This window comes from Martes martes (genome assembly GCF_963455335.1).
Source record: "Martes martes genome assembly, chromosome: 2".
Lineage (NCBI taxonomy): Eukaryota > Metazoa > Chordata > Mammalia > Carnivora > Mustelidae > Martes > Martes martes.
In genome coordinates this window covers 19,689,367-19,705,655 of record NC_137889.1, presented here as the reverse complement: position 1 = coordinate 19,705,655, position 16,289 = coordinate 19,689,367, and the positions used below count along the sequence as shown (strand labels likewise).

Sequence of the window (16,289 nt, the reverse complement as noted above, 5' to 3'; positions counted from 1 at the left end):
TTTAGTCTGTGAAAACAGCTGCTGAGATAGTCAAGTAGCCATAATTTCTGAATCATTGTACATTGAGCCAAAAGTTCAAGGTAAATGGTACCAAGATTTTTATTTGAACTTTTGTTTAATACTGTTTCTGTCATTTTTATGGAATATACTTTAATTTTACTGCTTTATTATCCAGTAAAATTGGGGGTTTTAAATATGCTATACCCCTAGGCTATATTTTTTTGTAGCACAGTGATTTTATATTTAATAGTCTTATGTTGGATGAACATGGCAATTATAATTTTTTATTGCCTGCAACTTTTATCTTTGTCTCTGCTCTCTTTCCCCGGCTCTCCACAACTGTGGAGTAAATATATTCACCTAGATGTCATACACAAAATTCAAAGTAACAATTTCTTCATCATTATGCCAAACCTCTCTCTTTTCTGGATTCTCTCTCTCTCTCTCTCTCAGGTAATCTGCAAAGTAGCTTAAGGTAAATAACATACTTGATACCAGTTTCTCTCTTTTAATGAATTGGTTGCCAAAATTTATCCATTCTATTATCTCCATTATTTTTCTATTTTCCATCTCTTTTTTCTGCTGTTCCTTGATTTCAGACCCTTATAACTCATCAGTTAGTCTAGGACAATGAGTCTTTGCAAAGCGTACTTGTAATTGGAAGAACAGGCATTTGAACCAAAGATTTTCAAAATCTGAGGTCAAAGTCCTATCTATATAATAAAGGTCAAGGATTTGGGATTTTAGTATCCACACAATAGGAATGATGTTATCAAAGCAGTTTTAAAATATTAACCTGAAAGTATATAGACATATTGGTTAAAAAAAAAAAAGCATGCTGTAATCAGAGAAGGAATGAAAAGGTTATTCTTATAATTAGGGCATGACTTGATAAGGGTCTAGCTATCACAGTTTTGGAGGGGAAATTTAAGGAAGAGGATGAATTAGTAAATTATTGACAGAAACTCGAAAGATCGGCTAGCATATTATTTTGGTTGTCTAATAGTTTTATTTAAATATCAACAGATAATAAAAGACTTCATCTTTACTTCCCATGTAAGTAGGACCTACTGATTAAAGAACCAGCATTGTGGTTCACAACATTGCCCAATTTCAGACATAAAGTCAGTACCACATTGCCCGTCAAAATCAAACGATTTGTGATGTTCAAAGGTTCAGTTTTATGTTTGAAAAACACACCAATGCGTTGAATTCTATAAAGCTCCTCAAAGAAAAAAAGGAACATACATGTCTCTTCCACATTTATCATTTTGTTCAGCAGAGTTTTGTTTGGAAAATGTCTGTGATATCCAAAAACAAAGTTCCAGATGGAGGAGGTGAAAATAGACATATGTTCCAGCTGTCTTTAATCTCTCATTTCTTGGCTGTAGTTAAAATGAAACACGCCCTTTAAAAGACAGAATTGTCACTTCAAATGCAAAGGGTTCACGTAGTGGCCACGCACAGACTTCTGAATCTTCTAGGAAGAATGATACCTTGCTTGTATATTCTTGTGGTGTATAGTGAACGCATCGATGAGCACGCATGCGTGTGTATGTGTGTATGAACAATTTTCCCAAGTAGATCTTGCATTAGAGGTGGAATATCTACCTACATGTATTTCCAACACCCTGCTAGACACCCATAAAAATCTAAGTTTAAAAAATTCCTGGGGTGCCTTGGTGGTGTTGCTGGTTAAGCCTCTAACTCTTGGTTTCAGCTCAGGATGTGATCTCCCAGTCGTGAGATCAGGCTCCATGCTCAGGGCAGAGGCTGCTTAAGATTCTCTCTCTCCCTCTCCCTCTGCCCCTCCTGCTCCTGCTCTCCCTCTCACTCTCTAAAATAAAAAAATAAGTCTTAAAGAAAATTTTCCTCTGTGTACTATTCTTAGCTTTGGCAGATTTCTGATTTCTGGTACCTTGGAGTGATCAAAACTAGGTAAGGAACAGTTTTTGTAGAATTCTACCTTAAGTCTTATGTGAGCAGTATCTCCAGGCATCTCAAACTCAGCGTATCCCAGTGGTAATGGAACTCTTCTGTACATGCACTGTATCGGTAACAACATCCAGCTGTGATACTGTATTATTGTTTTACAAGATGTTACCATTGAAAGAAACTGGGTAAATGGTACATCAGATCTCTCTGCACTATTTCTTAGAACCGCATATGAATCTACAATTATCTCAAAGAAACAAATAGTTAAAAACTCAATTCAATGATTGTGCTCTCCCCCAAGAGAATAAACTTCTTATATCTTTAATATCTGCTGATGACACCAGCAGGTACCTGATAGGAACATAGGCATCAACTTTGTGAGCCAAGGAACACAAAAAATTGTCAGCAAACCACCAGAAACTAGGCGGGAGGCAGAGATATTCTCTCACACAGCCTTACTTTCTTTTTTCCCTAAAGAATCAATATTTTGCTAAAGAATTAGTAAGTTTATCTGTATGCCAATACTGTAAAATGAAAACATTAAATATCATATGGTGTTACCTTGAGGATGGCCATTGCACAAATATTTTGTTTTGTTTTTGTCTTACCACCACTTCATTGTAGAAGAAAATCTCTCCAGAGGTGGGCATGGTCACATCCTGATTTTGGAACATCTGTCATCCTAGAGCAAAGTGTGATCACCTCTGGAGGCTGTAGGAATGTTTTTTCATTAAAAGATGAAGTTAAATGAATGGGGTGCTTCCTCCAAACCTTCCTTCCTCTCATGGGGTTAGAATTTTTCCCATCTATTCTACCTACTACACACATCCACACACACACGCACGCATGCGTGCACACACACACAGATTGTTTTTTTTTTTAATGCATTAAATTTTTTTCTAAGTGACTGATGTGTGTAATCCAACTTGCATGAAATACAGTACATCTTTCTTGTTGTTGTTGTTGTAGATAGGAAGACAAAACAAAACAAAAAAGAAGTTAAAGCGGTGCCTGGGTGGCTCAGTGGGTTAAGCCTCTGCCTTCGGCTCAGGTCATGATCTCAGGATCCTGGGATCAAGCCCCGCACGCATCGGGCTCTCTGCTCAGCAGGGAGCCTGCTTCCCCCTCTCTCTCTGCATGCCTCTCTGCCTGCTTGTGATCTCTGTCTGTCAAATAAATTTAAAAAAAAAGAAGAAGAAGAAGAAGAGGAAGTTAAGGCAGAAAAGAGGGAGCTCAAAAAGGGAAATAGGCATTTCAAGGCCCAGCACCCCTGGTTAAATTATGGAAAATTATTTGTTAAGCTAATGACATCTGCATCTTTAACATTGTATTTGGAGGCAACATGGTCCTCACATACAAATTTTACTTAAATCTATTTATGCTGTCATTTACAAATGGACCCATCTTGAATTGGGCCCTTATAACAAAGGGCTCTAGAATATGTTCAAATTGCAATACAACAGTCGTTCCCTCTTCCTGCTCCCAGAGAATCATTCCCTGTAGAGGCTTTAGCAAGCTTCTCTCATACTTCTCATACTTCCTAAAATTTCTGGACCACCCACAGATTTTGGGTGGAGAGCTACCCTTCTCAGTTCCATGAGAGTGGCAGTTGGGGACTGCAACCCGAGCTCTTCTGGAAAGAGAGGTTCTCCCAGGCCCTGAGCTTGTGAAGCTCCATATCCTTCTAAGGGTCATGGTGGTAGCGTTCTACCAGCTCAGCACAGTTACCACGGCATCCTTGTTAAGCTAGAAATGTTAGCTACAGGACAGAGTGAAGTCTGGGCCCTTTGCAGTGTTCCACCTTCAGGAGAGGGTGTCTCCTCTGGCCTCAGCCCTTGCCAGCTGATAGGTGCTGGAGGAGGTTCCTCCTCTCTCCAACGTCCACTCTGTGGGAAGCCATTCAGGATCAAACGAGTGAACGGCAAAGGGAGTAGGTACCCTTTATCGACTGCATCAAAACTACCCACGATGGACTTTACTGGAGAGTTGCTCCTTTTAATTCCTCAATCTGGACATGCTTGGACAAGCCTGGGATCCAGGGGTCAGCCAGACTGGCTGAACTTCAGGCAGTCCTCTTACCCTGGCCAACAATTGGCCCCATCTGTGCGTGTTTACGGACCCTTGGTCCATTGCCCGTGGCTCCACCAATGGTAGCCAGAGCAGTTACTCATCCAAAGTTTCTCACTTTGGCGAATGCAACTATGGGAATCTCTTGCCTCCCAGAAGCTCAAAATGTAAATCAAGGTTACATATTAAAGCCACAATCCAGGCCTCACTTTATCCACTTTGGAGCTCCAGACGTTGTTACAAGTGACCATTTCACGTCTAAAAATACACAATGCTGGGCTCTTGAACAAAGCATTCTGTAGAACTTCCACTGTCCTCATCGGTCTCAGGCTCTAAGATTCACAGAGCATTATTATGGCGAACTGTAGCAAGTCCAAATTTAATTAAATGCAATATGGTGTATTTCCATCATCAGTCAGCTATCAGGGGTGGATTATAATAAAGAGTCTGATTCCATTTTTGATGTTTGACAGTCAAAACTTTCAGGCCCCACCCTTCCACCCTGCATTTGGGCTAGCTAATAATAATAGCTAATAAGCCCAGGTGTTCCCTCTTTTGTTACTGGCAGGAAATTCAAACAATGCTAGTTCCAGGCCACAGGTGGGAATCCTCATCTCATCTCCACTCTCTAATCACAAGAAAAGCCAAGCCAGTCTCATTTCCTTTCTTTCGAGCCATTTTCAGATCTGCTTGGGAGCCTGCCCTGTGTCCACCCGAGAAGCCCTCATTGTGTGAGTAATGTGACTTTTCATCACCTCTCAGGCATTATGTGGGGTCAGCAGTCTTGACATCCAAAGCAAATTTTTGGTAGGACAATCCACAGCCTACTTTCTCCTAAACATCAGTTAATACCTCAACAAACAATGGGCTCAATGAAGCTAGGCTTTAGGATTATTTGAGGCACCCTGATAGAATTTTGCAATCTTCCCTGTAATCTGAGTGTTTTGCAAATTGGAAAATATCTGAATTCTCTATTCCAAAGGGTATTATCAACTAAAAATAGAAGTTCAGCTGTCTCTTCTGTTTCTTAAATTAACAATTTGTGTGTATAATTTTCATCTGTCAATTCCAGACAACGGGGAGAGCTCACACCTTCATAGAGCCATAATTCCTATTTCTTTGAAAGTTGTTTAACTGTGATGCTGCAGAAACAACTAAGTTACTATATTAGGTTTCAACACGAAATAAACTAATATGTTTAAAATTAGAGGTATTCTGAGCTGGGTGTCCCAAACATTCCTAAACTGTTCTGCGATTGGAATTCGAATGACTCAGATGTTCAGAACTGAAGTTTCTTTTCTCTCAGTCTGGCACATCATTTACTTCTGTTTCAAGGATTTCATTATTAAAATGTTTGTTAAATGCATAAAGATTCGCAGATGCAGAACTTTTTTGATAAAAATTCTTGATGACAAAACAAACTAGATGCATATTTATGCAATTTGTATATTATAATTACATAAATTCCATATTTGTATAATCCTGTCCAAGTTGCTGGATACATTTTTAGTGCATTGGGGAAATATGCGGTTTCTTAGCATCTGATCTGATGGACTTTCCTTTCCAGCTGCACTGGAATCTCTTGAGTACAGCTATAAAGAGCTTGGAAAAAATATTCATTCCTTTTGAATATATTCAGAGACAATAAAAAATTTTGTACAAGTTTAGCAGCACCAATTTCTTCAAAATTGCAGAAAGTCATGAATTTTCTTTAAAATTAATAATTCAGACGATTTTTTTCTATCTGAAAAAAATGCTGTATTAATTAGTCAAATACTTCTGGAAAGATGTCTCATCAAAAACATTCTGCTAATTTGCCACTGAGAAAATGTATGTATATTCATGACAAAAGGGAATCCAATCCATGGAAAGAGAAAAATTATAGGAAACAGCTACACAAAAGTGAAACATTGACAGAAAAGCATATACCAGCAGATTGTCTTTCTTATTTTGGTGGAAAAGATATATTAAGTCTTATGGTTTTGACACACTTATTTTTTCATCCATGAAGTTTTGTTGAGTACTGTCCTGCTCAACTCTGCTAAGCACCATAGATATGATGCAAAGTCTTGGTACTTGTGGTGCTAACAGTCAAGTAAGAAAGAAAAACATATGACACAGTGTCATAATATGAATTGGATATAATGCTTTCGGGGCATAACTAATTCTGGTTAGTCAGTGTTTTAAGGTTATGGGATGAGTGCAACAAAGGTGAGTTTTTAGGCTGGGTCAAAAAGTACATCAAACCATATGATCACCTCAACAGATGCAGAAACAAAACAAAACAAAATCATTTGACAAGATCCAACATTATTTTTTATGGCAAGACAGTTGATCAATTTAGAAGGGAACTCCCTCCACACAAGAAGTCCATTTATAAGAAACTCACAACTAATATCATACTCAATGGTAAAAGACTGAAAGCTCTTGCTCTAAGACCTGGGACAAGACAAGCATGCCTGCTTTCTCCACTTCTATTCATTATAGTACTGGAAATTAGAGCCAGGGAAATTAGACAAGGGAAAAAGAAAGGTACCCAATTCAGAAAGAAGAAGTAAAATTTTCTCTGTTCATAGGAGACATAATCTTATAGCTAGGAAGCCTTAAAGAATCAATTAAAACATGTTAAAGCAGATAAGTGAATTCAAGCAAACTTTCAGGATACAAATTCAACATGCAAAAGTCAGTTGTACTTTTATGCACTAGTAGTGGACATCCAAAATGAAACTGGATTGGAAAAAAAATTCATTTACAATAGCAAATAAGGGAGTAAAATGCAGTACTTAGGAATAAATTAAATAAAGGAATCACATAACTTACCCAATGAAAACTATAAAACACTGCTTAAGAGAAATTAAAGAAGAACTAAATTAATGGAAAGCCATCTTGTGTATGGACTGGAAGATTTAACGAAGTTAAGATGACAATACTATCAAAGCAATTTACAGATTCAGTGTAATCCCTCTCAAAATTCTAATAACGCTTATGACAGAAATGGAAAAACCCCATCCTAAAATTTATATGGAATCTTCGAGACACTGAATAGCCAAAACAGTCTTCTTTTTTTTTTTTTAAGGTTTTATTTATTTATTTGTTGGGGGTGGGGAGGCAGGGGGAGGACAAGAGAGGGGTACAAGCTCCACAAACAGGGGAAGCAGCAGGCAGAGGGAGAGGCAGGCTCCCCACTGAGCAAGGACCCAGGTGGATGCGGGACTTGATCCCAGGACCCTGGGATCATGACCTGAACCAAAGGCAGACGCTTAACCAACTGAACCACCCAGGCATCCTGCCAAAACAGTCCTGAAAAAGAATAACAGAGATGAAGATCACACTCAATACTAACCACAAAGCGAAGTGATGAAACATTGTGGCACAAACATAAGGGTAGACATATAGGTCAATGGAATAGAACATAGTGTCTAGAGAGAAAATCTCACATTTATGGTGAGCTGATTTTTGACAAGGGTGCCAAGACTATTTAACGGGGAAGACCAGTCTCTTCAGTAATTGTGCTGGAAAACTTGATACCCACAAGCAAAAGGACAAATCTTTATTTCACACCATAAATTTAAAAAAAAACTCAAAATGGATTAAAAAACTAAACCTAAGACCTAAGATCATAGAAAACTTAAAAGAAAACATAAGGACAGATCTACATGACCTTAGACTTGGCAATGGTTTCTTAAATATGACACCCAAAGCATAGACAACAAAAGAAAAAATAGACAAATCTGACTTCATTAAAATTAAAAACTTTTATGCACCAAAGAACACTACCAAGAGACTGAAAAGACAGCCCACAGAACGGGAGAAAATATTTGCAACTCATATATCAGGCAAGGGCTTCATACCCAGAATATAAAAATGACTCTTACAAGTCAACAAAATAGTCAAAACAACCCTATTTATAAAATAGGCAAAGGTCTTTGAATACTCATTGCTCCAAAGATGACACCCATATGGCCAAGAGGCACATGAAAAGATGCTCAACCTCAGTAGCCAAATGCCAGTCTGAAGCAAAGTAAGATGCCGGACACAGAGGAACAAACATTATGATTTCACTTATATGAATTATCTAGACAAGCAAATTCATAGACACAGAAAGTACATAGAGGTTACCAGGGACTGGGAGGAGAAAAAGGGTGGAAGGTGGTTATTGTTTAATGGATCTGGAGTTTGTGTTTGGGGTAATGAGAAATTATTGCACAACATTATTAATGTAAATAATGCCACTGAATGATACAATTAGTCATGGCTAAAATGGCAAATTTTATATACACATACATATTCTCACAGTGAAAAAAAGGTACAGAAGAGAGTACATCCTAAATTATCTTTGGTGTTTCTATTTACATAAATACTGGAAAGATAAGAAACTAGTATAAGTGGCTACTTAGAGTTAATATGAATAGCCAGCTCATACACACTAATTTGGTTGTACTGGCTAAAACATAGGAATACTCTGTCCTGATTGATAAGTAGCCACTCCCCAGTTCCCTGACTTTCTTCTACCTCTGCTCTCATCCTGGGATACCTGATTATCCCATGATCCAGCAAGTAAAGAGTTAATTGTGGCAGGCAGGGCTCTTGTAGGCCTTATAGAAGAAGTGAGAGGATAACAGGGTAGCAGGGAAACTGCACGTTCAGACTTTTGACATCCTTCTGACTGTTTGAGTCATGTAGCTTTACTACCTACTTACTATAATGAAATATAAAAAGTTAAAGGCTGTACCAGCTATAAAAGGCAATTAAGAGAATCTGAGCAACACAGATGCATACTTGTAAAATATTGGCACGAAGAACAGGAGAGCTCAGGAAAGTGCAAGTTTTATGGAGGGGCTTAAACATGGGGGGATCGGGATAGGCATGGAGGATGAGATTAGACAGGTAAACGTGGGCCAAATATGAAGGAACATCTATGTGGCATTAATTAATTCAAGCTATTTCTTTTTTTTTAAAGATTTTATTTATTTATTTGACAGATAGAGACACAAGTAGGCAGAGAGGCAGGCAGAGAGAGAGGGGGAAGCAGGCTCCCCGCCAAGCAGGGAGCCTGATGCGAGGCTCGATCTCAGGACACTGAGACCATGACCTGAGCCGAATGCAGAGGCTTAACCCACTGAGCCACCAAGGGAATAACTTGAACAGGTCTGTGTGTTAGAAATATAGTTGTGACAACTGTGTAGGGAGTGGAGTGAAGAGGAGAGAAGCCAGGAGTGAGAGTGCTGAGATAATGAGGAAAGTGGTAACAAGATGGAAATAAGTCCTGGTCAGAAGAATGATCTAGTGGTCTTGCTAAAAAAGTTAGCTTGGGGGTTGTTAATAAAAAAGAGCAGAAACAAGTAATAACTCTTAGATTTCTAGCTTGGTTTACAAAGGGGGTGGATTATGACCTTTAATGGGGAATTCTAAATGGGAAATTATTCAGAATTTTGATTACATGAAAAGGGAATATATTGAGATGGCAAAGATAAAGCATGACATAATGTGGATTTCAAATAAAAAGTTACTATGAAAATGGTAATGTTTTCCATTTTATTTAGGAATGACTAAGAGGAAATATGCTAAGTTCTACAGAACAAAACAGTATCTTTGTACATAAATGAAGGTCTAAACCCAAAGAGTATTATTGGAATATGATACAATAACTATTTTGTGCTGTTTTTTACAAATTTATTTTTGACTGTGATAGCTTAGGTGTTAGACATGCATAAAAATGACCTCCAGATATTGTCACTAATTCTAGGATTTATATTTTTATAGAGAATTAACGAATGTGATTTCTCAAAATGCCATCTAACACTTTTTCCCAATAAATGTATTTTCAAAATACCATGGTGTTCTCTAGGGGGTAATATTGTTTCATCAGATGAACAAGAAGAGTTCCATAAAATCTTTATGAAGAAAATGACTTTTTAGAGCACTCTCAGCAAGCATTCTTCCCTCACTTCTGTAGCTACCTCAAGCTACGCCCTTTCTCCCCACACAGCTGAACTTCTAGGATTAGTGCACATTCATAGGCCTCATCTCCTTACATTTATTCCTCAATCCACTTTGCCCTATTTCCATAAGTGAAGTGTCTGTTGCTAAGGTCAACGGAGCCCAACAAGGTAAGGGTAAGGAAATTGTCTCACAGGAACTCTCTGCTGCATTAATATACTTCGCCCATCCTTTTTGGAATGTTCTTTCTTTGATCTCTGTTAACACTATGGCTTCCTTTATCCTTCTGTGATCATTTTTCTCAACCTCCTGTGTTGGCTTTAGTCTCTGCCATCCAGCCATTAGTTGCTGAATTTCTCAGGAGCTGCTCATAGCCTCTCCTCTTTCACTCTACTCCTTCTAGAAAAGTTTACCATATCTTTGACTTCAATTTCCAACTATAGGTCAGTGATTCCACCCCACGCTTTATTTCAAATCTCTAGGCATGACCTTTTCTTTAGACTGCAAGTACAAAAAACCAGCCATTTCCCAACCTCTCAATGTAAATGTCTTAAATATACCTTAAACTAACCATGTTCAGATAATCCACTCTTAATCACTATCATCAAACAAGATCCTTTTCCAATGTTCCTTTAATGATATCTTTCATCCAAGTGCACAAGTCAGAAACTTAGTAACATTCTTAACATTTACCTTTTATTAAATCCCATATCCATTTCTTCACCAAAGACTGTTAATTATTACCTCCTAAATATCTCTTACATCTCTGTACTTCTATCTGTATTGTCAAACCCTAGTCTAAACCACCAACATCTCTCTCCTGGATTGTTTCAAACATTTTGTAGTATACCAACTACAGTGTTGCCATCTATAACAATAATAATAATAATAATAAACAACATACTGGATGGAAAGTTTTTAGTCCACATATCTGTGAAGGAAGCATAGTCAAGTCTTAAATTAGTTTCCCAAGTACCTGTAAAAATGATGATTATTCAAATACACAATAGAAACTTTTATCCACATTACACATTATCATTGGTAAACACCATCTCCTGTTTCATTAGAGCAGGTGGCTTGGTGAAGCGGTAGAGAAAGGGTGAGTGACAAGCGCTTTTTTCATTCTGCCACATCTCTCTATCTGATCTTTCAAAACCATAGTATCTGATCTGACTTTTCTCATTCAGTCTTTTCCAGATTATTCTGGGGTCATCTGAAAGCCTGGGAAAACCCTCCTGATGTGCATCTCCAATACGGGTAAGAAAGTCTTTGGTATAAAGATGTTTGTCTATCTTCTCTTGGAGTAGAAGGGACTCTAGTAAAGTCTTCTTCTGTCGCAGAAAGGCAGATTGGGCCAGTTCTGCTCTTTTTCTGTTGCAGTGGGGACACCTAGAAGAAATATGTTGCTTAGCTGTCGCCACCTGTTTTGCTGTTGTCCTCATGTTTTTTAGGTAGATTCTGTTCAAAAGTTCGTCAGGAACGGTACAGTTTAAGGCATCTTTCTCGGAAACCTCTGCGTCCAGTCTCAGCTGTCGCTTTTTACGTCTGCTGCCCTTTTTCTCCTTGGAGTTTGCTCTGTGATGGATCAGGTTGATTTTAATGTCACAAAAAGACTGCAGGGCATTCAGTTCTTCATCAGATACCTGAGTGGTTTCTGTTTGAAGTTTAGTGTCTGACTGGTGCTGTCTAGAGTTCGTTTCTTTGCCCTTGAGATGGTTGATCCATCTTCTACTGAATTTCTTTTCATTATTTTGGCAGTCTGAAAGCTCAGATTGTCTGTCTCGATACTCCAAGCGTGTAGTGGTCTTTCCACTCCCAGATGTGCTCCCAGAGGTATGGGACCAGGGCTGCAGTCCTCCGGAGGAGCTGAAAGAACTGGAACTCTGTAACTCATCAGTAAAGGTCCCAGCAGAAAGGTCTCCCATAGCCCTGATGTCCGTTTGGGCCAGTTCCCCTTGCTGTCCTCAATTCCCAGGCTTCTAGGCGAATGGCTATCACTTTGCATCATACTGGGCTCCTCATCTGCTCTGCCCCATTAAGACGGGCTCAGGAACTGGTCACACGGGAGCCCACAGGGGTCGGTCTCAAAGCAGGAAGCTCTGCAGGGATCCGCTTCCGGACTACTGCTTCCCGGCTGCCTTGGCAACGAGGCCGGGCATGCGCAGTGGGGGCCAGCGCTGAGCTCCTCCTCTTTCCCCGCCCTCTCCAGTGCCTGATCCCAGACAGAGCTCGCTGGGTTTGCAAAAGCGCAGGCTCCGTAGTCTCTGTGGCGGCTCCTCCTTAGTGCTATTTTAAGCACAAAGTCTAACGATTCATGAGAGAAGCTAGCAAACTGCATTTCTTCAGGGGTCTCACGAGCGCACGTGTGTTAGGCCAATGAACACAGGCGACCTCTAATGTTTGTCCCGCCCCGCCCCCCCCCCCCCCCAAAAAAAAGCTGGTCAAAAGGCGCAGCAAAATACCATCTGCAGATCGTATAACCAGTTCATCTATTCGTAGACCATGTCTTAGAGTAAATACCGAACGACTGAAACCATCCCTCAAGACTCCTGCCCGCACATCTTGCACAACTTTCTGTGCTCCCGGATTGGGATGACATTCTGTGCTCGGATTTTCCCAAACAACAGGTTTTCAGGTCTTTGGTTCAGGCAGTTTCCCCTCACACTAGCACGTCAACACCCCTTCTCTTTGTATGATTTATTACTGTTCCTCCTTCAAGTCCCATTTTCTCAGAAAGGATTTCAAACCCATCCTGCCCCAAACTCTTTACAGCCAGCCTTTCATGGTTTGCTGCTACATTATGGTAACCGCCCCCCACCCCATTACCCCACTAGATTAAAAATTCCATGGTGGCAGAAACTAAGCCTGTGTTGCCCAGCACTTACCAGATACCTGACGCATTAGAAAGCGTTGGATAAATCTGTTAAGTAAATGCACTGAATGACTGTGAAAACAAATGAATATAACCTCACACAGGTCCAGTGTACTACCTGCTCAAGGAATTCCAATCTTAATCTTTCTGCTCCACAACCCACCCACTGGGTGGGAAATTACTCTTTTACCCATAACCTATCCCTTTAAAAGAGCCTTTTAAAAAACATGGTAGAATTTTATTAATAACTGTTCTCGTGAATTATAATATGTTGTCTCTGAAAATGGACTTTTTCTAGGTCTTAGTAAGTATCTGAGATAATTTTAAGAGAATGAATGGGCTCCTTGGTCAGCTCCCCTGCCCCATGTTGTTCAAGACTAGCCAGATATATTAAATGTTATTCTAAAAAATGCTCATCTTCTCAGGAACAAAGGGTCAAAGGCTGAAATGTTCAAAAAGCATCTCTCAAATATGAACCAGCTTCACACGGATGATAAAGAGATCGCAACTTTATGTATTCAACCCAGATAATATTTTATCATATAATATTAGTCTTTCAAAGGAGGTAGCAGATAATTTGTGGGTAGCTCCAAGTGATTTCCCCATCTCAAGAGCTCAAGACTTTCATTTTAAAGACTTTCTTTATTATCTGAATATTTATATGTAATTCATTATAACCCATATTTTTCCTAAAAATATTGATCAAAGGAGCTATACTTTGTAATAAAGTATATTCATATCTTCCAATAAGCTATTTTTAATACCATATCCTAGAAGCAGAGACATTTGGGGAGAATATTTTGTTATTAACCTTTTTTTTTTTTTGTAATAATGAGCATGACCCAGTAAATTGTTTAATACTCTTTTTTTTTTTTAAGATTTTATTTATTTATTTGACACAGAGAAAGAGAGATCACAAGTAGGCAGAGAGGCAGGCAGAGAGAAACAGAGGGAAGCAGGCTCCTGGCTGAGCAGAGAGCCCAATGCGGGGCTCAATCCCAGGACCCTGAGATCATGACCTGAGCCGAAGGCAGAGGCCTAACCCACTGAGCCACCCAGGCACCCCTGTTTAATACTCTTAACACGGGTGTTTTACAAGGTACAGTCAGTCACATTCCTTCCAGGGTCCTGACAGAATCCAAGGTTAGGGGAACTGGTGAAAACCTCTCCTGGCTTTCTTGCCCAGGCTTTGGACACCCATGGGTACTTGGGCTCCTTCCTGTAGATTGGCTCTTTTTCTTTGAAAAGCAAGCCTGGGAAGTGCCAGAGAGAATGTGCTTTGACATCCACAGTGTAGCACACCATCACTAAGGTGACTTCCTCTGGTAACCTTTTCCTCCAGAAACCTTAGGCACCTCTTAGGGGCTGATGGGAATGTTGGGATCCTTTACAGAGGGAATTGTGGCCTAAGACCACCTGGAGTGGGGGTGGAGGAATAGGAAGTAAAGAGATAAATCAGGTGTTCCTGGCCTACCCATGTGATGGCACAACTTTGATTGCCTTATAAACACTGTCTGTTCCTTCCAAGTTCTTCATGGGGAGCAGGGCAAAGCTCTTCCAGCTTTTCCTCAACAATTAAATGTGCTTTACAGCTACGGGGCTTAACCCCAGAGGGCAGAGGTCAAAATAAGTTAGTCTTCCTGTCTGATTCTCTTTCTCTCACACTTTGTTTCTTCCTGTCGGCAAGCCCTTCTCCCCTCAGGTATCGTAGCTCCTTCCTTTCCAGGTGGCATTTAGCCTGTACCCCTTCCTGGAGCCATTGTGGTATTCACTGTACCAGGAGGGAATCTAGTGTATGACTAAGGGAAATTAAGCTGACAAATCTTTCAACGATATTCTACCCTTCACATAAACTTCACAGCACTGTACTTGGTTCTGTGGATCAAACAAAATGATTTTCTTCAATTCATTCGAAATGAATTTCTTCTCCTAAGAGTCTAAGATGAATGTGTCAGAAATCTCATGGTGAGAAATGATGTTTGCAGAGTAAAGAATCTTACACCACTCGTGTCAAAAAAATTGTTTCAACTTACAGGAAGTACTGGTTCTTCATTTATTTAAAATGTTTATCCCTCACAAATATCTCAATTTTTCCATTCCTGTTTCCTGTGTGTCTTCTATAAATTTTCTAAAATTGATTTCCTTATGCAGAGTTGCCCTTTGCTTTAACAATTATTGTTTTTCAAAGGTAATATATGTTTATTGTACTTTAAAAAATAAGGATAAGCCACCAATATTTATTTTAGTGTATGTGCTGCCGAAGCGAGCACTCAATATTGATTTTAAATGAGTTATCTGAATTCTGATCTCTCAAAGATTATACTACAAACACTTATAAAATATTTTCTATTTTTCCTTGAATATTTTTTTGTTAGTAAAATCTAGATTATATTGTTTTATAAACTATTTTCTTCAATTAGTAATAATATGGCTTTTCCATTCAATTTGTAAAAATTCTTTTTCAACATAATTTCAACCTATTTGATTTATTTAGTAATTAAATTATCTAGGTACAAAGTATTTCCAGGTTTTTTTGCTCCTAAAAATTATCAGGATAAATGTTTCTCTAGTTAAATCTTTATATGCATTCATAGCTCTACATTTATGATAAATTCCTGAAATTGTGATTGATGGTCAACTGTATGTGCAATATGAAGTCTTTTAATATATCAGTTCTTCCCTTACACATTTTACCTTCTCCTGCAGTATGTAAAATTCAAGATATACTATTATTTTATCCATAAAGACTTCAGTTTATAACTCTAGTATAACTTCAGTTTATAACTCTAGTAGGTAAGGCCTTTCTAAAAATATAACAATATTATGATAATTGTCACATCTAAAACATAATTCCTTAATATCATCTAGTAGTTATTCTGTATTCAAATTTCTCTGTGTCAAAAATAATTTTTTGTGAGTCACAGGGCTTATATTGAGGTCTGCTCACTGCATTTGGTTGGTAGAAATTTCTTTTACTCCACAAATTCTTCCCAAGTACAAACAATTTTAAAAAAGGAAAAAGAGGGGGCACCTGGGTGGCTCAGTGGGTTAAGCCTCTGTCTTCAGCTCAGGTCATGATCTCAGGGTCCTGGGCTCGAGCCCCGCATCAGGCTCTCTGCTCAGCAAGGAGCCTGCTTTCCCTCTCTCTCTGTCTGCCTCTCTGCCTACTTGTGATCTCTGTCTGTCAAATAAATAAATAAAATCTTAAAAAAAAAAAAAAAGGAAAAAGAGGAGACAAATTTAATTTTCTTCTCTGTAGCTACTGTTATGTTCCCTATAGACGATAATTGAAGTTTTCCATGTATTCTTTCAAGTTTCTTTTTGAAATTATACATCAGTATACTTTTGTACACCCTTTCTCACAAAAAAGACACATTACACATATTCTACACGTTGATTTACAGTTTCTTTTTGCTTTTTTCTTAAATATCTATCTGGAATATCACTTCCCTTCAAGCTATACATACCTTCCTCC

General features: G+C 38.8%; 1 protein-coding gene across 1 annotated transcript; it reads right to left on the bottom strand.

The window, feature by feature from the left end:
• Positions 1 to 9,521: 9,521 nt before the first annotated feature.
• Positions 9,522 to 12,280, bottom strand: LOC308338224 (uncharacterized protein C8orf48; the record flags this gene model as incomplete). Its single annotated transcript, XM_080796279.1, is given in 3 exon segments — positions 9,522 to 11,898; positions 11,900 to 11,933; positions 12,016 to 12,280. Coding segments are annotated over 3 exon segments (1,230 nt in total). The 3' UTR covers positions 9,522 to 10,967.
• Positions 12,281 to 16,289: the final 4,009 nt, after the last annotated feature.